The following is a 27,114-nucleotide window of genomic DNA, read 5'->3' on the forward strand; positions in this document are numbered from 1 at the left end:
ACATCCGTAGACCCGATGGCGTGTGTTTCCCTGCAACCTCACAAGCAGGGCACCTTATCAAAGTCCTTTGGCTTCTATCAGTCTGAAGGGAAAATAGTAACTCAAAGTACAAAGTTTCACTTTAGTTCTTTTTAGTAACATAAAGTTAAACACTTTCTTGGGATTAATTTACAGTGTTTCTCATTTTGTCCATTTTTATCTATTGCCGTGAAGATCTTTAAAAACTTTCGCATCGATTTACCAATCCCTGCGGTGTGCTTCCCCGCGGGCCCCCCAGCCTTCACGTGACTTTCCGCGAGACCCAGCGCCCCTAAAAGAACCCATTACTTACTCTCCACGGGCACTTTTCCCAGGGGTGTTCTGTAGCGGGCGAGCAGCCCCCCCCCTGCGCCCCCCCAGCCACGCCCTGCGGAGCTGAGCCAGCGGGCTGCGGGCGGGCGGGCGGCTGGGGGCCGGGGACTGGGTGTGGGCGGGCCGGGACTGACCCGAGCTGGGTGTGGGCAGGTCACGGTCAGGAATAGGTGGGCCCAGGGCTGGGTGTGGCCCCCACCCCTCCCCCGCCTGCTGCATTGCCCTTTCTCTCCCCCTTCCTCCCCGCGCCCCCTTCCTGCGCCCCGCCCCTCCCCCCCAGCCAGCCGCTAGGAGGCCGGCCACAGCGCTGGCAGCCGGGGCGGGGGCGCGGGGGCGCAGGCGCGGGCGCGGGCGCGGCCCTTTAAGGTTCTAGTCCCGAACTCGGGGTGTGGCAGGCGCCTCCTCCCCCCGCCGCCTGTCCCGGGCCTTCCAGATGCTTCCCAGTCATGAGTGGGAAGGGTGCCGGCACCCTGGTGGCCGAAGTGATCAAAGGTGAGTGCAGGGGCGGTCCGAGTGACCCTCAGGGCCTCCCGCCGCCGGGCCGCATCCAGCCAGAGGGCGGGGGTCAAGGGTCGCTGTGGCCAGCGTGAGGCTGTGAGTGGCCGGGGCAGGGAGCCGGCGGGGAGCCAGAGGGCTGCTGGCAGCGCCCGGGTTCTTGGAGAGACGCGGGTCCAAGAGAGGCCGCGGCTGTGCGCGGCCGTGCTTGTTCTTTGCGTTAGCTGCTCCCTCCCTCCGGTGTGTCGCAGGGAGGGCTGGCCGACCTCTCTGGGCACAGCGAGTGTGGGTGCGAGGAGCGCCTTTGCTGCAGGCACAGCGGCCTGGCAGCTGCGTGCGACTGACTCCGCTCACACAGAACTCTCATCGCTTCCTCTCAGGCACCTGTCCGACTGCTAAAAAAAAAAACCCATGCACACGCACAAACATGCATGTACACATGTGTGCATGCAAAACCCCCACACGCAGTCACACGTGTGCGCAAACCCCCCCCGCCCCCCGCCACACGCACTCACGTGCATAAACGCACTACAGAAGTTGTGATTCTGATTTTTTTTTTTAAATCAAGTGACGATTCCTAAGAACAGTTTGGTAATCTTATGTTGGCTTATTTTGTTGTTTGTACTTTAGCCCTCACCGGTTAAGTTTGCCGCATTTATTTTTCGCTGTTACGGCGTTTGTCTTGCATGCGGCAGACCTGGGTTCGATTCCTCCCCCTCTAGGAGAGCCCCAGAAGCTAGCGAGAGTATCCCGCCCGCCCCGCAGAGCCTGGCAAGCTACTTTGGCTTATTGGTTATGCCAAAAATAGTAACAAGTCTCACAATGGAGGCCTTACTGGTGCCTGTTTGAGCAAATCGATGAGCAATAGGATGACAGTGATACAGTGATACTAGACAACAGTCATTGGTGGCTTGAAAGCTTTGGGGAACACAGAAGGCCTTTTCGGTTAATAGCTAGACATCAGATGAATGCACTGCCATACTTGGCTGAAGTTTCTTAGCTCAGAGATACTAGTTTGTGATCATTCTTTTTCTAGAAATCAATCTTATAGCTATGTGAAGTGCAACTTAGCACATATTTTGTAAAACTAAAAGGCATATGTTTCCTTTAAATTTTTGCTAATTTATTGCTTCCCACCAGAATAGCCAGAACATTTTGAAACTTCCCATTGGCATCCATACCATCTGAACATGCACGGAAAAAAATTTACTTCAGCTGAAGAGCATATCATTCTATAGGAAATGTTTTTTAGTAACTTGAAGGAAGGAACATTGCAATTTTTCCATTTCAGATCGCCTTTGTTTTGCCATTCTCTACAGCAGACCAAAGAGTTCATCAAATATACATTATTTCAGCATAGATAATGAACTTGAATATGAGAGGTAAGTATTGCCTTTGAAAGATTGTTACTAACTTTTTTATTAACCTTGGAAAATTAGAAGTAAGTAGATAGTTGCAAAATTCTTTTTTAAGCCTTTGATAATAAAAGATGGGAGGTGGTCAGGAAATGAAAGAACCTTCCTAAGCTTAATGGTTTACATGTGAAATAAAAGTTTGTAGTATAACAAAATACAAACTACTGTATTTAAGTCAGTTATGTTTTTACCTGTGGAAAATATGTGTACTAAAGTACTCAAAGGTATTTTCATATGTTCTCTGTGGATAGATTTGTCATGCTTTCCAATAGATGCTGTTTACCAGAATATGTCTTTAATTAGCAAAGCTGTACCTGGTATGTGACTGACATTTTGGTGTATGCCTTTCTGTCTTAATTTGATGTTGTTCCAAAATCCATTTATATTAGAACACTTAGAATAGACCTTGTTATTTTGTTTTTCATTCTTGAAGCTTCTACGCAGATTTTGGACCACTTAATCTGGCAATGATTTACAGATATTGTTGCAAGATAAATAAGAAATTAAAGGTAAAGTCTTGTTTTACTTAGTATTTGATTGCAGTGATGGTTAACCTTTTCTTGAGAAGGGAAGTGGAAGGAAAATATATAGGAAAGTATATGTTTTAAGAAAGAAAATGTCAGGGCTGAGTGACAGGAGAACAGGAGGGCACTTGCCTTTCATGCCTCTGACCTGGGTCTTATCCCTAGCCTCTCCTCTGTCATCTGCATATTTCCAGGAGTACAGAGCCAGGAGTAACCTCTAAGCGTTACTGGGTGTGGCCCCTGAAAAACAAAAACAAAACAAAATGTTTTAATTTATTTTTAAAAACTTTAAAGTAGCATGATTTACAATAGCGTTGTTTCAAGAGGCAGTTTGGTGTACAAAGTTAGTGCACTCCCATTACCACCGTCATATATTGTTGCCAGCCTTGGGCCCCTTGCTTCCATGGCACTCTCAGTGAGTACAGGGCTGTGCTCCTTATTTTGTGCCTGCCTTTGTTTCTCTGTTTACCACATATGATTGATATCATGCTACTCTAGTCTTTTCTCTCTGCCTTTTTTTTTTTACTTTACATAACAACCTCTAGTCTCATCCAAGTTGTGGTAAAAGGCAAGTTTTCATCTTCACTTATATCTGAAGTACTATTCCATTATATGTATGTATGTATGTATGTATATATGCTTCAGTTTATCAGTACCCTTACTTGTCATTGGGCATTTGGGTTGTTTCCAGAGCTTTACCATTATAAATAATGATCTAAGTGATGTATGTGTGCATGTCATCTTTTTGAATTAATATTTTGTGTTCTTGGGGCATATGCCAAGAAGCAGAATCGCTCAGTCATAGGAAAGTTCTATTTTAAATTTTTAAAGATGTCTCTGTACTGCTTTTTTTTATTTGTTTTGCTTTTTGGCCATAACTGGTGGTGCAAAGCGCTTACTTCCAGGCTCTGGACTCTGGGATCACTGTGGGGGCGGGAGGGAGACCATATATGGTGCCAGTGATTGAACCCATGTTAGCTGCATGCGAGACAAGCCCCATGCCCGCTGAACTATCCCTTCATACTATTTTCTGCAGTGGCTGAAACAGATGATCTTGTTCTGATAGTGAATGGGGCTCCTTTTTTCCTGCATCCCCCCAACACCAGTTGTTTCCTAGCTTTTTAAAATTGGTCATTTTCACTAGCTTGAGGTAATACCTCATGTTAATTTTGATTTATATTTCTCTAATAGTAAGCCTCTCTACCTGAGGAAGTGGCTATTCAGCATCTCTCCGAAGTTTATGATTTTGTTGCTGAGCTTTATAAAAAGCTTGTGAGTGCTTTCTATATTTTGGATGTTAGCTCCTTGTCAGATGTAATAGTATGTGATATCTTCTCACATTTCAGTACAATGTCTTATATTTTAAGACATGGGTATTTAGGGTATACATGAGTTTTGTCTTTTGTCTTGCCACACCAGTGGTACTCGGGGTATATCTGACTTTGCTCAGGAGTTATCTGGTGGTGTTAAGGTCTGAATCCATCTGTGGTATTGGACGTTACACCAGGGTGCGAACCAAGTGTCTTACCCTGTACTGTCCTCTCCCTCTCCCTCCCATCCCCTGGCCCCTGACCATTGGGAGAGGATTGCACCTGGAGGTGCTCAGGACTTTCTCCTGACTCTGCGTTCAGGTATTCCTTATAGCAGGACTTGGGGGACCATCCATGGTGCTGGGGACCAGCCCAGGTGGGCCTTGTACAATGCCAGTCCCCTACCTGCTGTTCTGTCTCCCCAACTTTAAAGATAGAGCCTATATATGTCCTTTTTTTTTTTTCCGGAGTTCTCATTGAAAATTACATTTGGGTCTCTCCTTTTCATAAAATTTTTACTTGGTGATGCTCTAGTACTTGAAAAACCAAAGTGCAGATAGATTAATAAAGTAAGTCGCTCTGAAATAAGGAATGAAAAACTTATGGGGAAACTTTATTTTCTTTATTGTTCTTCTTTCCTTTACTGTGATAGGGAATGTTAGCAAACATATGAGGAAAATAGGCTCATCTCATTTTCATCTATCTTGAATCTCCCACGATAATTGAAATATGCCTCATACCATGAAAGGAACAGGGAAGTTCAGACAAATAGCATATCCTCAAGGTTTTAGCACAGAGTTGGGAAAGTGTATTTATGTTTATTTGAACATAGAAACCTTTTATTTATTTGAAGAACTTAGGGCATTTGCCTTGCATGCGTCTGACCCGAGTTCGATTCCTCCGTCCCTCTCGGAGTGCCTAGCAAGCTACAGAGAATATCCCGCCCGCACGGCAGAGCCTGGCAAGCTACCTGTGGCGTATTCAATATGCCAAAAACAGTAACAACAAGTCTCGCAATGGAGACGTTACGGTTCCCATTTGAGCAGATCGATGAACGATGAATGGGATGACAGTACAGTGCAGTGCAATGCAGATTGGTCACATATAATAAAAGTTTGAACTGCTGCTTCCATATTTACTGTAAATCTTCAAGTAGCAAATACTGAATTTGGGCGCAGGAATTTTGTATTTTTTAAAAATGCCAACCTGTCTTTTAATTTTTAAATTTTGTTTAACTTGGTTTTTGAGCCATACCCAGCAGTGCTCAGGGATCCCTCCAGGTGGAAGTCCAGGGGAACATTCGTGGTGCCAAGGATTGAACATGGGTCGGTCGTCGGTCTTGTGCAAGGCAAATACCTTATCAGCTGTACTATCTCTGGCCCTTATTTTTACTTTAAAAAAGCGTATTTGTGTTTTTGGGTCACATTCGGCAATATTCAGTCTTACTACTGACTCTGCCCATGGGACCACATGTGGTGCCAGGGATCAAGCCCTTCTTTGCTATTTGCAAGGCAGGAGCCCTACCCACTGTACTATCTCTCTAACCCCTAAAAAATAAAGTTATGCCACCTTCCCTTGCCTCCACCCCCCTTCCTTTGAATACTCCCTACTCCATAGGTTATCTTAGTTCTGTTGCCAATTCTGATTGTCTTTTCATTGTGTTAATTTTATATCCCCCTCCCTCTTACTCTCTATCCTCCCTCTCTCCCTTCCTCCCTTCTTGTTTTCAGGCCACACCCACCGTGCTTGGGGCTGTGTGCTCAGGGGTCACTCTTGTAGCTTTAGAGGGCCTATGGGGGTGTCAGGGTTCAAACTTGGGTCACGCGCGTGCAAGGCCAGCGCCCTCCTCACTGTGCTGTTACTCAGGCCCTGTATCTTTATTCTCTGCACTTGAGTGAAGGCAGCCAAAACTTTCCTTTTTCCCTTCTAACTATAGTGCATTTCATTTTGCTGTGTGTGGCAAAAAGTTCATCTGTTTTTGATATAAAAAACAAAGGAGAGGAAGAAAAGTGTCCAGTTAGAACAAACCCAGGGCTGGAGCAGTGGGTAGGACAGTGGGGAGGGCGCTTGCCTGGCTCACTCACACGTGACCCAGGTTGGATCTCCAGCATCCCATATGGTCCCCCGAGCACTGCCAGGAGTAACCCCTTGAGTGCAGAACCAGGAGGAACCCCTGAGCAGTGCCAGGTATGGCCCCTAGAACTAAAAAAAAAAAAAAAAATGCCCCTCCAACCCCACAACCCTTCCACCTCCCCCTCCGCAAAAGAAAAAAATTTCAGTTGTGCTTGACATGCAGAATTGAAGTTCGAGGAAGTGGGGGAGGTGTGGATGAAAGACCCATGGACAGTGGTGGTGGGTGTGGAAGATAGTAGCGCTGTGCTTCAGAGCACTCCTGTAAAGCTAGGGGGCTGGGGAGAGTCTCTGGTGCTCCAGAGGCCCCTGGTTCCACCCTCGTCAGAGCACAGCCTCTCCTCCAGTGTCACTGGTGTGTCCCAGGCACCACAATTCAGACCACACAGCTGCGAGGCCCCTCTCCATGGGGCCCACCCCCAAGTCTTACAGAGTGTCACCATATTTATAGATGAGTATAGCCATTGTGCTATAGTTATCACCTAGCTGGAGCGATAGCACAGTGGGTAGGGCGTTTGCCTTGCACACGACCGACCTGGGTTTGATTCCTCTGTCCCTCTTGGAGAGCCCAGCAAGCTACCAAGTGTATCCCGCCCGCACGGCAGAGCCTGGCAAGCTACCTGTGGCGTATTTGACACGCCAAAAACAGTAACAACAAGTCTCACAATGGAGACGTTACTGGTGCCCGCTCCAGCAAATCGATGAACAATGAGATGTCAGTGCTACTATAATTATCAATTATCTGTTTTTGGGACAAGAACAATAGTACATGTGGCTGATTCCAGTTCAATATCTGCAACCCCATATAGTCCCCTGAGCCCCTCCAGGAGTGATCCCTGAGCACAGAGCTAGGAGTAACCCCTGAGCACTTCCTGGTGTGGCCCTGAAACACAAAAACACAAAAACAATCAGTGGTACCTCATGTTTCCACCGTTTAGCTGTTGTCCGTAGAACACCATCCACACCTGGGCGGCATCAGCTCTGGTGGACTGTGCTCAGATTCTTCAGATCAATACCCACAAGTGGGGTTGCTGGACTGCCTGGCAGCTGTCGGACGCTTCTTGAACAAACTCCAGAGCTTTTCTTCTCTGCTCGTTACCAGCTGCTGTTCCTACCAACACTGCTGGATAATGTTTTCTCCATCCCTTCTCCAGTACTTATTGTTGCTTTTCATGGATTTTTATTCATAGGTGTGAGGTGGTATCTTGTTCTAAATTACATTTCTGTGATGATGAACATTATTCATATGCTTATTAAATATAACAGTGGTGGGGCATACAAAAAAAGGGGAAGAAAATGTATGTTTACTTTAAGGAAAAAAAAAACCCAAAAGCAGCCATGTACTAACAGAAGTTCAGGGAATTGCAAGAACCCAAAGCCCCTAATTTATTAGAATTAGATTCACATACAGCTTGAAAAACCCCAGATATCAATTGTTTAAAGGAAATAGGATGTTTTTTCCCTCCAACATGGACATCTGCAGGTAAATACCTGGATAAATTTTCCCTCATTTATTGTCTTTTTGACCACATCTGGCAGTGCTCAGGGCTTACTCCTGAGCACTTGGTGACTAGGTGGGGTTCCCGGGATCAATTCAGGTCAGCTGTGTGCAAGGCAAGCGCCTTATGTACTGTCTTCTGGCCCCAAATCTTAAATCTGTGTTTTGTTTGTTTGTTTGGGGGCCACAACCTGAAGTGCTCAGGGCTTACTCCTGGGGGGAATTTGGGAGACCATATATGGTACTGAGGATTGAACCAGAGCACAGAGCCAGGAATTGCCCTGAGCGCAGCTGAGTGTTGTCCCTCACTAAAGAGTGTTAGAAATGATAAATTCAAGAGAATTACTAAAAATTGGTTTATCTTTATGCAGACTGTTACAATGATAAGGAAGAAAATAATTCATTTTACTGGCTCTGATCAGAAAAAACAAGCAAATGCTGCTTTTCTTATTGGATGTTATATGGTGAGTATTTAACTTCTAACATTAGTGAATGTACATACAATAATGATACTTTAAATTTATGTTGAACTTTTAAAACTTACCTGTGTAAACTCTTATTATGGGCTGTGCAAACCCTCTTTTGAAACTGTGTAAGCTCCTGTCAGGCTGTGTAAACACCCTTTAGTTGGGTGACATTAGGAGTGACCGCCCATTAAAGGGTGTCTGCTCATGTTTGGTGGTCTTGAACCGCTTCCCCACCAGGGATGCCAGTTGCCTTGGGCTGATGAAGGAGGAACGAGGGCCAAACTGGTTGGTGATTAGTTGCCGTTTATTCCATTTTTGTCTCTCCCAAACACTCCACAACTCTCTCCCCAACTCGCCACTCTCTCTTAGCTCTCTCCAGCCCTCTTTCTAACTCGCTCCACAGTGCTCTCTCCAACTCTCGCTCGCTGTCTCTCACTCTGCCCACAGCTCCCACTCTGCCTCTCTTGAACTCTACCTCTTCTGTGTCTCAGCTCTGTCCTTCTACCTTCCTCAGCCACTACCTTCACCACCTCCTCCCTAACCACTCCTCCCTCCACCCCCACCAGAAGCACAATCAACATGTTTTTCCAGGCTTCCTTCCCTGCAGTCCACGAGGGCAAAAGGCCAAAACAGCGGTAAGGTGTGTTTCTCCTCCCCTTAGACCTTAATTAACATCTTAATTCTACTTCCTTATACTTGCCGTTCTGTATGGACACAGTAATAGACACAGTTAGGCTTGTAGGATGACTCACCACAAATTCAGACTACAGTGCTCAGCCAGATTAATCATTCCTAACCCCAGCAGGGGCCTAATATAGTTATTACTTTTTGGATCATGACAGAATTTGTCCATGACCAAGTTCTTAACGTATATAATTAAGCATTATGTCACTTTGGCCAGGCCCATTTCAATGCCAGGGCAGATTGCCGCTTGCCCTGGGTCCATCCAGTCCCTCCTTAGGACCCTGCTTTTGGGGATCTAGGAAGTAAGGGCAACTGAGGTTTAAGTCGAGGAGGTATATTATCTGGAGTCAATAACTCCCAAGTCACAGGCTTGTCTTTTTAACTGTCTTCTGTGTCTATACAAAATGTAATTGCTCTGAAGTCACTAGCCATGCAAAGGTCTTTAAGGAGAAAAGAAAAACAATATTTACAAGTCAGCATAGTCTGATCAGGAGGTAAAGGTAATTGACAGGTTGGGGGAGAAATCAACAAACTCAAGCTCCCTGCTGCCAGGGAAGAGGGCAAACCAATGTTATCCTACACTTAACCTTTTTAAAAATATCCCCTTGGTCCCCTGTCCCCCTTCCAAAGAAAATAATGTGTTGCTTTTTAAAAATTGGCTACTGGAGTTTGGAGAAATAGCACAGGGATTAAGGCACTTTGCTTGCATGTAGTCAACACAGGTTCAAAGCCCTGGCATCACCTGTTGTCTCCTGAGCACAGAGCCAGGAGTAAGCCCTGAGAACCACCAGATATGGCTCTACACTGCTCCCTAGACCCCTCATCCCACCCCATCCAAATTGGTCCACTTGGGAAGGCCCTGCACATAGGGGCCGAGTGGCATATAGGAGACCTATATCTTCTGTTCAGAGTTGCTATGAACTAAAAATTGCTCTAAAAAGTTTATTGTAAGAAAAATTGATAGTTACTCTAAAGAAAACTTTGTTACGTGTTATGCTTAGGAAGTAATGCTGTAACAAAGCTCTCTTTTTATTAACCCATGATCTATTTAGTGAAGTCGTGAAATCAAAGTTTTGGGGGTTTATTCCTGGTTTGCTCTGTGCTCAGGGATCACTCTTGGCAGGGTACCAGGATTGAATCCATGTCAGCCACATGCAAAGCTGGTGCCCTATTCTGGCACTACTCTCAGCCTTGAGTAATTGATTTTTTAAGGAAACTATCTAATGTCGCATAAGGCAAGAGCAGATTCCAGTTTGAATGCAGGCACTATTGCTCTGAGGTCCTCTCTGTCATCATCACAGTATTCACAGCAGGACTGGCAGCACAGTGGGAACATGGAATGTTTCATCATTCACATTCAAAGCTGTGTAGTCCATTAGGGTCACTGGAAGCTTGGTTTACTGTATCCAGTAGTGAAATGGTTATGAAATTCTATTTGTTTGTATTTCTAGAATAAATTTTATCTAGCAGCTAGATGATACTTAGGTATATTTACACCTAAGTAACAGTTGTTCAACAACAAGCCAGAGGCTCCTCAAGAGACTGTGATTGTGTGAAGGCCACTGGCTATGTGTTCAGTGTTGTAGAATAGTGAGGGGGTGTTTCTCCCATCCCCACCATTCCTGTAAACACTACCTTCCAAGATAAGACCCTACTTGTTCTGTCTAGATCGCCAGCTCTGTCATCTGTCTGTTGATTTGACTTTAAGTTTTTGGGTCACATCTGGAGATGCTTAGGGCTGCTCTTGTCTCCTTGCTTGAGAGGCCGTGTGATGGTGGGGATTTCTCGACTCCTGCATGTGGAACGTGCACTCAGCCTGGTGACCTAGCTTCTGGTCCCCTGCTTTTAAAAGTATTTTCTAGCACATAGCTTGGTAATCCGGAGTTTAGACCAAAAGTTAATAATATTGTTGAAATTGTACCTCAAAATGTAATAATTTTCTGTGTGTAAACTTGTATCACTTGCAAGAATGATTAAGATGAATTTTTTGGAGGGGCTGTGTGTGTGTGTGTGATTACAAAGGGTTTTATGAGAAAGGCTTATCACTGAATTTAGGAAATACAGGTTACAAATTGATAGAATTTATTTAATTCCTTAAATTTACCAAAGTTTTTTTGGGATGGGACTTTGGGGGGCCTTTTTTACCTTTTTCTATTTTTCTTGGTAATGTGCTTAGTAGAAAACCCCCCTAGGAAAAACCAAAGCTTGTCCAAATAAAACACGGTCCCTAGAAAGAGAGAATAAGGAAAGAGGTGGCTGATTTACCTTTGACATTTTGATAATCATTGTACTACCACAGAGAGGAGCCCCAGGGATTAGAGTAAATCATGACAGCTTTACAGAGATATGAAAATAGCCGGAATTTCTTGCTGTTCCTGAGTATCAAAGGGATCACATCTGCATGGGAGGCGCTGCTACACCTGATGGGACAAGGTACTGGGCAGCGCGATGAGCCAATTAGTCTGGGTCCCCTTGGTCATGTCTTTGCCTCTGTCAAGATGTAGGTTCTTAAGTTGCCAGGACCCGTGGCTTCTTCCCTAGAAGCTGAAGAGTTTGGCTGTGGGCATGGCGGGAATTAAGGATTATTCTAAAAGAAAAACATTCTCTAATTTTGTAAAACAAACCCACCACACACTTTTAAAATCTTATTATTATTATTATTATTATTTGCTTTTTGAGTCACACCCGGCGATGCACAGGGGTTGCTTCTGGCTCTGCACTCAGGAATTATCCTTGGTGGTGCTCAGGGGACCATATGGGATGCTGGGAATCGAACTCGGGTCGGCCGCGTGCAAGGCAAACGCCCTGCCCTCTGTGCTATCGCTCCAGCTCCCCAATGAACTGTCTTTACCTGGGCTTCTGCAGAACATCTGTCTCCCCCTCTCCTCTCCCTCCCTGCACACACAGTGGGCTCAGTGTGGAGTGTGAGGGGGCATGAGAGTGGAGAAGCGAGCTTGTTTTTTAAAAACTTTAAAGCAGAATTGATTGGCATTTACAAAACTTTCAGTACTTAAAATATGTATTTCAAAGGAAGGAGAAGGGTAGCTTGACTATTTCTTGCCTTCAGTTTAGTCCCAAACATTGCACTTTATATAGCCTGGTAAATGGAATTTACTGGTTACCTATGATAGAATCTTGGTACTTTTGCATCATGCATCATTCATTATAAAAGGATAATAGGAATATAGAAGATAGCTGAGTTTTGTTTTTTGTTTTTTAATAACAAAGGTTAGTGGATTGTGCCATTTTACAAAAGGATGTTTGTTATCCTATTTGGTAAATCAGTGGCTGTACCCTAACCATATTTTGGCGGCAGTAGAACTTAAACTTAATTAATTTTATTTCTTGTTTATTTGAGGGTGGCACGCTGGAGCCACATTTTCTGGTTCTGAGCTCAGGGAATCTTGGGCCAGCCACTGAACTCGGGGCTATATGCAAACAGCACTTAACTCACCCCATCTCTTTCACTGGCCCTTAAACTCACTTTAAGTGGCAGTGAAATTTAAGTAAAAATTACATGCTTTTCAAAAACAAACTCATGTTTTAAGAGAAGAAAAATTTTAAATGAAGGTTTGACAGTTTGGAGAGAGTTCAGTGGTGTATGTGGCTGTGTGCAGAAGCCTGGGGGTTCCTGACACAAGCCAAGAATGACCCCGGAGTTGGTGCACGTGACTGTGACCATGGCTCCGTTCCTGTTGCTGTGTGTGGTCTTCCCAGCAGCCTGCTGGGATGATCCTGGAGTACCACCAGATGTGGCTGCAAAACCAGAAAAGAAATTAAGGACTTGAAACTGTTCAGTCATTCACTTTCAAAGCCTGTGCTTGTGGAGAAACTTTGAAATGTTTCCTTGAAAACAACACAGGGGCTAAAACTCAAGATTTTAAAAATGAGGCATGTGAATTACAGTGTTTCAACGTATTTTAGTGAGCAGATTTTTTTTTTCTCTTAAAGTACAGTTAGGATACATAATGATAAGTGGCAGTTGTTAATGTTTCTTAAAAGTTTCAGAGTGCATGTGTATACCTTATCTTGCAGATAAGGTTTTGCTAGTAGACTAGTATTGTCAAACAGTGTGTAAAACACAATGACATTTGAAAGCAATTCTGTGTGGAGGCAGGAATTGGGGTGTGGGTACAGACATCACTGTGTTTCCTCTAGGGAGGGCAGTGACCAGGCCTTCCGTGGGCGGGGCTGAGCTGGTTTTCACTTTCAGTTTTGGTAGAAAGCGTCAGGCAAAAAGTAAGCACAGCTTACTGCTCTTCTGTTTTTCTTTCTTCTTGGTTTCATTTACCTTAGTCAAACCTCACATCAGTTTTATGTCACAGATGAGAAACATTTACCATTCTGTGTTTGGCTTATTCCTCTTTGGTTTGATTTTACAGGCCCAGCGTTTATGTTTTCCTGCAAGTCTGTTAACATTTAGCTCTTGAATAGGTCAGATGTAATCTTAGGGACAGCCTTAGAAACGAACTATCATTTCTAACATGTTTCTATGAGTTTAGCAATCTGAGTGTGAAATAAATAATTGAGCAGACACTTGGTACAGAATTTACTTTCCATTAATTTTTTTTTCTTTTTGGGTCATACCCGGTGATGCACAGGGGTTACTCCTGGCTCTGCACTCAGGAATCACACCTGGTATTACTCAGGGCACCATATGGGATGCTGGGAATCGAACCTGGGTCGGCTGCGTGCAAGGCAAGCGCCTTACCCACTGTGCTATTGCCCTAGCCCCTAATGTTCATTTTTACTTATTGTTATTTTGGGGTCAATCCATCTGTGCTCAGGGGATTACTCCTAACTCTGAATTTAGGGATCACAACTGGTCAGTTCAGGCGACCGTGTTCAGTTTCAGGGATCAAACTCAGGTCAGGAAAAACCCAGTGTACTCTGCTATCACTCCGATCTCCCCTCTACTGTTTAATAAGTATGGTAGAATTAACTGATTACATGTAGCTTCCTTGTTCCAATATTATTGTTGTATTGTTTAATTTTGAACATTTTTTTATGGCTTTTTCAGTGCCTGCCTTTTGTCAACATTGGTTGAAAATTATGATGAGATTAAATTCTAGGGATTCATGGCTCATCTGTCAGGAGTTCCTTGTATAGTTAGAATGATCACACATGAACTGCTGTTTCATGATCTTTTACGTGTGTCTGTAGTAGGGGGTAGAGCCAGGAGTAATCCCTGAGCACTTCTGGGTAGGTGGCCCCAAAACCTACTGAACAAACAAAACCAGGCAGTGCTGTTTGGGGTGAGCAGTGAGCACTGTCGGCTGCCAGCTCTGGTTTCCTTCTTGGTTTCAGAGCTCACCCGGTGTTGCTCTGGGCACCGTGAGGTACTGGGACTCAGAGGCAGGCCTCCAGCCTTGCAACACACTCAGCTTTGCTGAGCTGGTTCTCAACCCCTGCCCTCTTCCCACCCTGCCAGCCCAACCCATGGAGTTGCCAATAGTAGTTTGTTTGTTTTCACCAATGGCTAAAGTTAGGACATTTATATTTTATTAATCAAGATCTTTGCTTTATTCCTGTTACACACATACTTTATTTGCATTGCTTTACTCCGACCAGGCACGTGTGTTACTTACGTGTACTGGCCTCTGGGGCCAATTCATGGTGTTCATTACCTGCCTGACCTCAGCAGCTGCATGTATCTGTTCCTTCTTTCCTCATACAGCGAGGACCTGACCTCAAGTATCATATTTGATCATATATGCACTACATATAAATAAAAATGGAAATGTTAAAAAAAAGAGCTTACTGAAAAAAAAAGCTTACTGAAATGATGGTTCATTTGTTTTTGTTAAGTGATTTAGGATAATGGTCTTTGTGCAAGGCTGTGAAAGTGATTTTATCTTATGTTTCATATGAAACTTAGGGAATAAAACCTTTCGTCAGCTCAAATTTATCAAGCAGCTGAATCTTTAGCCTTATTTCCAGTTGGACTAATGAACATTCCATGCTAATCTGGAAAGTCATCTTAAGAAAAAAAGCAATGGAGGTCTTGGCCTGGGAAAGGCTGTGCCATCTACTGAGCTGAAAATAGTTAAATACTGAGACGTTGTGATATTTTTCCTTGGAGAACAATTGCCAGTAGTTTATTGGCTGGCACATTTCTGGTTAGAATTAAGTAGCTTTTGTTATTTTTAACTCTTGCCAGGATTACTTATATAATGTTTTGATTTTTTTTTTTTTAAATCTGTCTTGAAGTTTGTCTGTCAGGTACAGAGATTCAGCTTCAAAATGTTCTATCTCAGAATAGAAACCGGAGGCTAATGCTAAGTCGTTGGGTTTTATTGAGACTTTCAGTCAGGAGTGAAACTGCGAGTGCTGGGCTGGGCCCCTTTGGTTTCCTCTTCCAAGTCACCATGTCTGTTGCTGACAGAAACACTCTCCACGTGGGGACTCTAGCTCAACAGTGCTCAGTCAGATGTGTGCGCACAGGGGTGGAAGGGGATCTTTAGCATGGGCTGCTTTAGGTCTAAGCAAGCAGGAATCGTATCATGGCTTTGCAACACTCTGCTTCCTTGTGTTTTAGCTGGGTGGTAAGGCTGCCACTGACTCCTGCTGCCTTTACCTGCAGAGACAGGTTTGACTCTGGCTTCCTAAGCCACGAGGTATCATGTTACCTAAACCACCATTTGCCTGCTCATTCTTCAGTGTACTGCTGCATTGCTCAGAGTTCCTGTGGGAAGGGTGTCCGCAGTGCTGACATAGGTGTGTCAGCTTCCAGAACACCTAGGTTATGCTCTGGGACCATATGGGATGCCAGGAATTGAACTTGATCAGCCACATGCAAGGCAGATACCCTACTCATTGTACCCTCTGAGCCCCTGCCAAGAGGGCTCCACCCTAATCTTAAAGCATTTCCAAATACTCATCAACTCGGTTAGCATTGCAACATGAGTTTGGGCTGGGAAGGTCACAGATATCAAACCATATGAATAGACTTGATTCTAAATGTATACATTTCTTCAGCTTACTTTTATCTAATATTGTGTATGTATTGACATTCTCCAGCTAGATGGGAAAATTATACTTCTGTAGCATTTCGTCATTAGATACCCTTTCCCCCTTTGTTCGTGAATTAAACTTGGGCTCCAAGGACATTGCTATTTGTTTTCAATGTTAGAAAGAAACACTACCATTGCTAATTTTAGTAAATAAAGAAGCCAACTAAATGCAATATTGAGTAGGAGGAACTATCTTTAATCTGGTGCTTTAGGAAAAATTTCTATAATGTGAGGTTTTACTAGAAATTTTGGGAGTGACTGAAAAAGGTTGCTGGATTTAATTAAATTGTATATATCTATATGTTTTTATATACATACACATACACACAAATGAAGGAGGATCAGTTTTCACCCTTGTTGGTCTCCAAGGTGCTTTTAAATTTAGTGTCTTTTTTTCCTTTTTTTTTTGTTTTAGGTCTTTTTTAAGATTTTATTTTCATAAAGTTCACAATGATTTATTACATTCAATATTTCAGCACCAGTCCCACCACCATTATTTTGAATTTCCCACCACCACCCAAGCCTGCCCCAAAGGCAGATACTAAATAATTTATTTTATATTGCTTGTTATGAATATTTTGATCAAGATCAGTTACCTTCTACTTTATAGCCCAGCATATGTGGTGTGCTACTTTTTGGTATATCAGTGGCATAAAGAATGAGATGGGGGCTGGAGTGTAGGGCGTTTGCCTTGCATGCGGACGACCCAGGTTCGATTCCCAGCATCCCATATGGTCCTCTGAGCACCACTGGGAGTAATTCCTGAGTGCAAAGCCAGGAGTAACCCCTGTGCATCACCAGGTGTGATCCCCCCCCCAAAAAAAAGCAAAAAAAAAAAAAAAGAGATGTCGGGGCTGGAGCGATATCACAGCAGGTAGGGTGTTTGCCTTGTACGCAGCTGACCTGGGTTGGATTCCCAGCATCCCATATGGTCCCCTGAGCACTGCCAGAAGTACTTTCTGAGTGCAGAGCCAGGAGTAACCCCTGTGCATCACCAGGTAAAAAAAAAGAGAGAGAAAAAATGAGATGTTGTGGCCGTGTACTCCAGGAATTCTAAATTTTAACTAGGGTGCTAGAGCTGGAGTTAAATTTTTAACTGGATGGTGGTTTTCGGGTCTGGAGGCATCTCTGCAGTGTGTTGTGTTCTTCTGAGATTTGTTTGAGTCTCTGGATCATGCCTGTCAGTGTGCTATATGGTACCCAGAGGCAGTTCATGGATGTGATTGCCAGGAACCTGGAAGCACAGGAAGATAGTAGGAAGGGCCCATTCCCAACGCAGTGAGAGCCTAGGGATTTCAGTCACAGTCCGAATTCCTGGGCTTTCAGCAGATTTATTCTCCTGAGTGGGGGGCTGGGACAAGCCTGTGAAGGTTGGCTTTGAGCATGGTGGTGATTGGGTTCTGGAGGTTTGTCGCTTCCAGGGTTCTTTTGGGGCTGGCGGAAGGACACACCGAGGCTCCAGAATTAAGTCAGCCTGGCATGGGGTGAGGAGACATCTCTGCAGCGTGTTGCTCTCTTCTGAGATTTATTTGTGAATCTTTTATTATGTCTTTTTTTTTTTTTTTTTTTTTTTTTTGCTTTTTGGGTCACACCCGGCAATGCACAGGGGTCATTCCTGGCTCATGCACTCAGGAATTATCCCTGGCGGTGCTCAGGGGACCATATGGGATGCTGGGATTCGAACTCGGGTTGGCCGCGTGCAAGGCAAATGCCCTACCCACTGTGCTATCGCTCCAGCCCCAATTATTATGTCTTTTTATTTGTTTATTTTTAAGGGGTAAGATAAGAATTCCTAAAACAAGATGGAGAAAAGACTTTACTGCTGCTACACCATAACCTTTAGGAGAAGAAAAATGCTGGAGACTAAAAGAACATTAGAAAAAATATTTAAACTTTTTATTGAGACACCGAGATTTATTATGCTGTTAATTGTACTTGTCTTGCATACATCATTCCAACATCACAGCCATCACCAAAGAGCTTTCCTTCTACCAGTGTCCTGGTGCTGTTCACCCCACAACCCTCCCTCACTGCCCAGTGTAAGCTCAGTCCTATAGCCAGAATGTAAAATGTTACTCAAGCGCTGTGGATTACAAAGGTATCCATGGTTGAGTTTTGGACATACAGAGTTCCAGCACTGATCCCGACACCAGTGCTTTCTTCCCTCAGCCAGTGTTCCCAGGTTTCCTCCTCATCCCCCCCCCCCCCCCCCAATCATCTTGATATGCACCTTTGTAGTTTGGTTATTTCCCGTGATTTCAGTGTGTTGACTCTGATTTGGATATTTGGCTCTACCACTCCTCTACACCTGTATACCAGAATCCCCTTCACCCTCTCCCTCTTGATAATAAGATTATAAATGATCTTTGCTTCCCATTTATCTCTTCTTCCTCAACTCCCATGATTTCTTTCTTTCTCTGTGCTATGGGTTCAAGGGTGATCTAAGCATCCCCCCTTTATTTATTTTTGCTTTGAGACAATACCCAGTGGTGGGCTCAGGGGGCCATATTCAGTTCCTGAGATCTGGGTCATCTCTGTGCAAGGTAAGTGCCCCACCTGTTGTACTAACTCTGGCTGACTATTTTCCCCTTTTCACCATTATATTCCCTCATTCAGTTATTCTAAATGCCACAGAAAAGTGAAATTATCTGGTGTTCCTATAGATAAATCTTGAAATGAATAGGAGAATTTTGGGGGATGGGAAAGCAGTCTTTACTTCAAAAGCTTTTCAGTTTTTATGCAGTTGTTGTATATGCTATTTTTCCAAATAAATATTAATAAAATAGAAATTCAATTGGTACATTGATTCCTATAAAATGTTAGTATATTAGATATGTTGAATAAGATTACAAATGATCTTAAGCTTAATTTAGTGAGAAATTATATAATTGAGCATTTTGCTAGGTATTACATCCTTTCTTTATCCTTGAAATTTCTTTGTCCTTGAAATCTACCTTTTGTGGGTTTTATGTTGTAGATAAGGGTTATAATGATTCTGTGTAGCTATTAGAATTTATGTATTTTTAGAGTAAATGGAATGGAAACACATTAAGAAATAGAAAATTTCTTAATTTGAAATTTTAAGACAAAATTTTCTGAGTCTCAATCAAAATTTCCTTAGAAGTAAAATGCCCATTAGAAGCAAGACTCAATAATATTCTGATGAGTTTTAGTGAGTGTCTCTACATTTAAAAGTTCCTCCCTGGCTGGGTCTTTGATTTTTTTTTTTAATTACTCTTATTCAGTGATTAAAGAATTTTATATTGACTTTTTAAAAAAAATTTTTTTTATTGAATCACCATGTGGAAAGTTACAAAGTTCTCAGGCTTATGTCTCAGTTATACAATATTCAAACACCCATCCCTTCACAAGTGCCCGTATTCCACCACCAAAAACCCCAGTATACCTCCCGCCACCGACCCCCTACCCCCAACTACAGTATAACTGGTGAATTTCACTTCATTTTCTCTTTACCTTGATTACATTCCATATTTCAACACAACACTCACTATTGTTGTTGGAGTTTCCTCCCAAGAAAGACAGCCCTACTACCAAGGAAGCATTTGATAATTAGTTTTCCATTGCTTAGAATGAAGAGAAATGTAGCCCCACTGCTCCAAGTACATAACTTTTTTTTCTTTTCCTTTTTTTTTTTTCCCTCATCCCCCTTCCTGCACCTCATAGTATGGTGGACGCCACACCGCTTTTCTCCCCGAAAATGGGAAACAACCGGGAAGGAGGGGTATTTCCTCTTCTCGGCCGGTGTGGGGCTATTGCTTAATTCACAGTCTAGAGAAATGGCTGCTACTTTGATTACCTTCAATATTTCAACAAAAAACTCACTGTTATTGTTTGGAGTTTCCCCCCAAAGTCAGACCTGCTAAAAAGGAACCGTTTCACATTGCTGACAATTTAGAGATGTTTAGTCGGTTTTGGATTTCTGTGTAAAGTCCAGGGAAAATTCTGCCAGAACTTGCATAGCCCAGCTCACAGTCCCAGTGCATTGCTGTAAGAAGCTGCTCTGGATGCCAAAATGGGTTAGAAGGCCTCTGGAATCAAAGTCTTTAGGAGCAGAGGGTCCTTATATTGACTTTTTATAATTATTAAAAATTTTCCTATTTGTGAGTAAATTTAGGTTCTAAGAATTTTGTTTAGTATTGTTTTGGGGTCACACCTGGCAATACTCAGGAATGACTCATGATTCTCACCTCAAAGATGAATTCTGGTGTGGCTCAGAGGACTATGTAGTGTTCCGTTGATTGAGCCCAGGTTGGCCGCATGCAAGGCAAGTGTACTACCCACCATACCACTTCTTCAGCCCCTAGTTCCAAGGATTTTACATTGATTCAGAGTCCATATATAATGTATGAACTAGGACTTAGTTCTATAAAACTAGGATATGGGTCCTCCTTCAGAATGCTGTCAACTTGGTTGATGAAGTAGCTCACATAAGTATGCTAAGTGGAAATTAAAATATTTATAATCAATTTAAAAATTTTAATGTGTAAAGGTCAGATAGTCTCAGCAATTTTCACTGGGAATGGAAGATGACTTATTCAAAAAATGATGATTAAATTCTTCAACTTCAAATTCTTCACAAACTGTTACTTATAAGCTTCACAAGCTGTTACTCATAAGAAGAGAAAATGAGACAAGTGAAATATTTCTCCAACACTAGAAATGAGAAGACATTGGAACAGCATCATTAAAGATTGAATGAGAGAAAACAGCAGGGCCACAATTTATACGTAGTCAAACAAATATGAGAGCAGGAAAAAGGAAACTTTGGGAAATGCAAGAAATATCAAGTGCTAATAAATCTACATCGCTCTCTACAGGATGACAATTGCAGCATAATTCTGAAGATAAAAGATGTATATGCCCAAAAGTAGAGAGAGAGTATGGGGGATATTTTCTGCCATGGAGGCAGGGGGAGGGTGGGAAAGGGGGAGTATACCGGGATATTCGTGGTGGGGAGTGTGCACTGGTGGAGGGATGGGTGTTTGATCATTGTGTGATTGTGACCCAAACATGAAAGCTTGTAACTCTCTCATGATGATTCGATTAAAAAAAAAGATGCATATGATAGGACCAGACAGATAGCACAGTAGAAAAGGCATTTGCCTTGCATGTGGTTGACCCAGGTTCGATCCCCAGTAGCCCATATGGTTTCCTAAATCCCTCTAGGAGTAATGCCTGAGCACAGCGCCAGGAGTAAGTCCTGAGCACTGCCAGTTGTGTCCCAAATACAAAATCAACAAAATGTATATGAGACTAGGAAAGAAGTGTAAACTTAATGTGTAAAAAATACAAAGATGTGCGTGCGGAAGGGGGAGATGTGATGTGTGTTGTGTTGTTCGAGGGCTCTGGGGGCGTCTCTCTCTCTCTCCCTCCCCCCCTTGCGTTTGGTGTGCTGTGTATGAACCGGATTGGGATGGTTCCTTGTGCTCTGCTTCTGTGTGTGCCACTGTACTCTCTTCTGTCTGTCTATCTCTGACTCTGTCTCTGTAGTCTCTCCTCTGGTCTCTTCTGACCTCTCTCTGTCTCTCTTTCTGTGTCTTCACTCTTGCTTCTGTATCTTCTCTCCGCTTCTGTCTCTTCTTGCTTCTGTCTTGCCTCTGCCCTTCTGTCTTGCCTCTGCCTTTCTGTCTTGCCTCTGCCCTTCTGTGTCTTCCCCCTTACAATCCTAGTTTATACAGCAGTTACATAGGGTGGTGGCACAAAGGTTGGTTGAACGTTAAAAATCAACAAAGAGGGGTAAGACCATTTCTTTAGGAGATTAACAAAATCTCATCTAAGGATATTAGTCCAGATTACTAGGAGATCTGCTCAAGGGTGGGATCCAAACAAGGGCGTGTCACCTTCTTCCTTACTCAGCTAGTAATCTGCTTAAATAGTTACAGTAAATTTACTTCTAATATTTTTAGTAATGTCATTCTGTATGAGCACAGTAAGAGATATATCAGTCTTAAAGTTTAGTTCTTCCTGAGGACATTCACTATATATTCCAGACCACAATCCTCAGGCTAGGTTAGTCTTCTAACCCCAGCAGGGCCCTAGTCTCGTCATTACTTTTGGATCATGACAGCGTTTGTCTGTGACCATATTTTCAACTTACAGTTGAGTATTGTGGCGCTTTGGCCTGGCCCATTTCGATGCCAGGGTAGTTCACAGCTTGCCCTGGGTCCATTTTGTTCTTATCGGGACCCTGCTTTTGGGTTGTTAGGAACTAAGGGCAACTTAGTTGAGAAAGCAGATGCCCAGGAGTAAATATTATTGGAGTCAATCAGCTCCCAAGTTACAAAGCATAATATTAACTGACTTCCTGTGTCCATACAGAAAGGGCATTGCTCTAAGGTAAACTAAGTTCCCTGTGGCAAGGCTGAAAGGACTTATGGAAAACATATGTAATATGAGTGGTTAAATCTAAATGTATGGAGCTAATCAGCATCTTTGCCCCCTCATCTTAGTCACTTTATCCCTTCCAACCTGAAACCCTCTCTGCCCACTCACCACTTCTTTCCTGTCATTCCAGGGGATATTTAGGAAGGAGATGATGGTTTAGAAAATCTATTAAAAATATTGTGCTTTGCAACCCCAAATGTATGACCATCTAATCTTTGATAAGGGAGCAAGAGATGTGAAGTGGAGCAAGGAAAGCCTCTTTAACAAATGGTGCTGGCACAACTGGACAACCACATGCAAAAAAATGGGTTTAGACCTTGATCTGACACCATGCACAAAAGTCAGATCAAAATGGATTAAAGACCTCAACATTAGACCACAAACCATAAGGTACATTGAAGACAAGGTCGGCGAAACCCTCCACGATATTGAAGATAAAGGTATCTTCAAAGGTGACACGGAACTAAGCAATCTAGTAAAAACAGAGATCAACAAATGGGACTACATTAAACTAAAAAGCTTCTGCACCGCAAGAGATACAGTGACCAGAATCCAAAGACTATCCACAGAATGGGAAAGGATATTTACACAATACCCATCAGATAAGGGGTTGATATCAATGGTATATAAAGCACTGGTTGAACTCTACAAGAAGAAAACATCCAACCCCATCAAAAAATGGGGCGAAGAAATGAACAGAAACTTTACCAAGGAAGAGATACGAATGGCCAAAAGGCACATGAAAAAGTGCTCTGCATCACTAATCATCAGAGAGATGCAGATCAAAACAACCATGAGATACCACCTCACACCACAGAGACTAGCACACATCCAAAAGAACAAAAGCAACCGCTGTTGGAGAGGATGTGGGGAGAAAGGGACCCTTCTTCACTGCTGGTGGGAATGCCGACTGGTTCAGCCCTTCTGGAAAACAATTTGGACGACTCTCAAAAAATTAGATATTGAATTCCCATTTGACCCAGCAATACCACTGCTGGGAATATATCCCAGAGAGGCAAAAAAGTACAATCGAAACAACACCTGCACATGTATGTTCATCGCAGCACTGTTTACAATAGCCAGAATCTGGAAAAAACCCGAATGCCCCAGAACGGATGACTGGTTGAGGAAACTTTGGTACATCTATACAATGGAATACTATGCAGCTGTTAGAAAAAAGGAGGTCAAGAATTTTGTAGTTAAGTGGATGGGCATGAAAAGTTTCATGCTGAGTGAAATGAGTCAGAAAGAGAGAGACAGACATAGAAAGATTGCACTCATCTATGGTATATAGAATAACAGAGTGGGAGACTAACACCCAAGAACTGTAGAAGTAAGTACCAGGAGGTTGACTCCATGCCTTCGAGGCTGGCCTCACGTTCCGGGGAAAGGTCAACTCAGAGAAGCGATCACCAACTACATTGTAGTCGAAGGCCATGTGGGGGAAGGGAGTTGCGGGCTGAATGAGGGCTAGAGACTGAGCACAGCGGCCACTCAACACCTTTATTGCAAACCACAACAGCTAATTAGAGAGAGAGAGAACAGAAGGGAATGCCTTGCCACAGTGGCAGGGTGGGGTGGGGGGGAGATGGGATTGGGGAGGGTGGGAAGGACACTGGGTTTACGGGTGGTGGAGAATGGGCACTGGTGAAGGGATGGGTTCCCGAACTTTGTATGAGGGAAGTATAAGCACAAAAGTGTATAAATCTGTAACTGTACCCTCACGGTGATTCTCTAATTAAAAATAAATAAATTTAAAAATTAAAAAAAAATATGATACTCTGTAAATATAATACAAGACCACAATTAAAATGATTAGTGGAAAATGTAAGAATATGGAATGATAGTTCACATAGGTACATAGTATTTATATGTAATTACAACATATAAATAAAGGTGCCTGAAAAAGGGAAAAAAAAATATTGTGCTTTGTAACACAAAAGACTGTGATAGGTTTAAAAGATTGTCTGTCAGCTATTCTTAGTTGTGGCAGATGTAAACAAAGCTGGGAATGAAGAGGGGGTGTAGGGACTTACTCCAGGCTATGCTCCAGATGTCCTTCTGCCAGTGCACCTGGGAATGTGCCTACTGGATTGGTTTCTGGATCAGGGATCAGGATCAGATGGCCTCAGGGCCTCCTGCATGCAAAGCCCAGAGGGCATTTCCAAACCACAGCTGTGTAAATAATACAGACATGTACTTTTTTTAAAAAAAAATTATTATGCATAGATGAAAATAGAAATACTTTGTGAACCAGTAAGGCAACATAAAAGCCATTTTTATTATTTATTTTTATTTTTATTTTTATATTTTAAAAAGAAATTCTGGGGTGAAGCTCTAGCACAGTGGGTAGAGCATTTTCCTTGCATGCAGCTTACCTTGTTCTATCCTTGCCATTCTTTATGGCCCCCTCCAGCACCACCAGTGGTGACCCTTGAGTTCAAAGGGAGGAGTAAGCCCTGAGCACAGCTGGTTGTGGCCCCCGAAACAAACTGAAAACAAAGGGGTGGGTGGTGGGTGGAAATTCATTAGCTACTGCATTTCTTTAGAAGTCCAACTTGCTGGACATGGTATGCAACTTCACAATGACAGGTACTTTGTCTTCATTTAGAAGTAAATTGACCTTGTCTTTTCTTTTTAAATGTAGGTTATATATTTGGGGAGGACTCCAGAAGAAGCCTATAGAATATTAATATTTGGAGATACACCCTACATTCCTTTCAGGTAAATATAAAGATGTTTGTGGTCAATTCATTCAAGCAGACTTTGGCCAGAAATATCTTGATATAGTTTATGAAAAAAGGAGACATGGTGGAAAGTTTGGGGGGACATCCTGGTGAAGGTGTTACTGAGTCAAGGTTCTTCAGTGCTCTAACCTCCCTGGATTGTGGGGGCTTAGCCTGTGTGTGGAGGAAGGCGAGTAGTGTCCTTTTTCTCTGCCCAATGGTTAAATTTCAGTAATTCTTCTGCCATAGTTGTCATAGCCTGGAGATATTTTTTGGTTCTGACCTTAAATCCAAATGACCTAAATGACCTTATCTTCTCCTTGAGTAGCTGAGAGACCATGCAGATTTATGCCATGAAAAGAAATTTTTAGAGCAGTGTTGCAGAGCTTAGTTTCATACTGCACAAAGAGCTGTACCTGTTGACATGAGTAAAGTTTTTGCGCTGAGAAATGACATAGCATAGAGTACAAAAGTAAAGAGTAATTTTAAAGACAGGATTCAGGGGCTGGAGAGAGTATAGGGGATAAGTCATTTGCCCTGTATGGGGCAGTTTGACCCTCAGCGCCCTATATGGACCCCTGAACCCCGTCAGAAGTGAGCCTGAGCACTGCTGGTTGTGAACCTCAAAACTAATAATAAGTAATAAAATGAAAACAGGATCTAACTAGAAGTTGTTTAAGCTTGTAAAATTAGAATATTTTTAATTATAAAAGTCTGATTACTTCATTTGTTCAAAGCATTTTTTTTTCTCTGAGTGTAGCCTTGAACCTAATGGCATTCTTTGGACTTTCTGTTAATATACTTACTTTGTAAGTATATAAAGCCCAGAGATTGAGATAAGTATATTAAGCACAGAAATTGAGAGTAAGACTCTAGAGATGTTTGTATTTTCTTATCTGAGAGATCAAGTAATAGAAGAATATGAACTTATGTTTTATTTCCTTCCATTTTCTATTTTTTAAAAAAAAAAATCTTTGTATTTTAATATGTAATAGCGTGTTACTATGTAATGAAACAGTCTCTCTGTATGTAATATATGTTGTTTTTCACAAAAGTATTGACCTATGACAGACTAAAATCTGATGCTTCATCATATTGATATTCTCTTAGTAAGCCCAGACACACTCCTAATACTTGAGAGGAAATTGCATTGTCATCCTTTTTTTCTTTTCGTATTGCCAGTGCTCCTAAATGTTTCTATCTTTTGGTTAGTAACCACCCAAACACCACTACTATAACCTCTAACCATCAATTAGTCATTTTTATATTTCATGTAAATGTAGTCGTACAGTAATTTTGGATCTGGCTTTTTCAGTACATAATGTTTATAAGATTTATCCATGTAACCATCTATAGTTCTTCCTCTTATAATTGCTTTTGTGCTTTCTATGCTTATGAATATACCACAAATTGTCTTTTCTCCTGACAAGTTCTTGAGTTACTTGTAGTCATTGGTTACTATGAATATATGTTGTTTTTCCATTGGCCATATCCATTGGTGCCAAGGGATCAAATTCGGGCCGCACATAGGCCAGGCACATGCACTACGACTTGAGCCATAGCCTCAGCCCCAGATGCTGCTGTTTTCATAAATGAATATTTAGCATTGTTTTTGCAGTTTCTAAGTAGTACCCCTTTATTGATTCTCATCTGCGTTACCAAGTTTTTTAAATGATCTTAGTGACAAGCTTCCTTCCCACCTCTCCACCCATGACTTAGTTCAAAATTTATAGCTGCTATTCTGCTGTTTCTAAGAAGTTTGATTGCTTGGGTAGGAGGAAGCTGTGGGTGTGTTTAAAGTAGGAGAGTAATTAAAAAAGTAAGATTCTTGTTGTGTAGTCAAAATAATGTGGTGTATGAAGCAGAAGTGCAGCTAGTTCAGGCCTTTGAATCATCATTGACAAAGACAGGGCTTGACATACATAAAAAATAGGCTTTGATGATGGCTGGAGGAATCAGTCGGGATGGGAGATGCGTGCCGAAAGTAGATAATGGACCAAACATGATGATCTCTCAATGTCTGTGTTACAAGCATAATGCCCAAAAGTAAAGAGAGAATATGAGGAATATTGTCTGCCATGGAAGCAGGGAGAGGG

At 42.6% G+C, this 27,114-nt stretch overlaps 1 protein-coding gene across 18 annotated transcripts in view; it reads left to right on the plus strand.

Moving 5' to 3' along the window:
• The window catches only part of CDC14B (cell division cycle 14B), a 99,154-nt gene that overhangs the window by 27,698 nt on the left and 44,342 nt on the right, over nt 1-27,114 (plus strand). For 7 of the 18 annotated variants that reach the window (XM_055130409.1, XM_055130406.1, XM_055130407.1 and 4 more), the window contains 4 exons: nt 2,166-2,228; nt 2,695-2,770; nt 8,095-8,187; nt 24,940-25,016. In XM_055130409.1, the coding sequence (XP_054986384.1) occupies nt 2,166-2,228; nt 2,695-2,770; nt 8,095-8,187; nt 24,940-25,016 (309 nt within the window). Of the gene's footprint in view, nt 1-237; nt 844-2,137; nt 2,229-2,694; nt 2,771-8,094; nt 8,188-24,939; nt 25,017-27,114 lie in introns of those variants that run through there. The other 11 variants (XM_055130413.1, XM_055130408.1, XM_055130417.1 and 8 more) reach the window with 4 other exon arrangements.

Source organism: Sorex araneus, chromosome 3, assembly GCF_027595985.1.
Source record: "Sorex araneus isolate mSorAra2 chromosome 3, mSorAra2.pri, whole genome shotgun sequence".
In the NCBI taxonomy this organism is placed as follows: domain Eukaryota; kingdom Metazoa; phylum Chordata; class Mammalia; order Eulipotyphla; family Soricidae; genus Sorex; species Sorex araneus.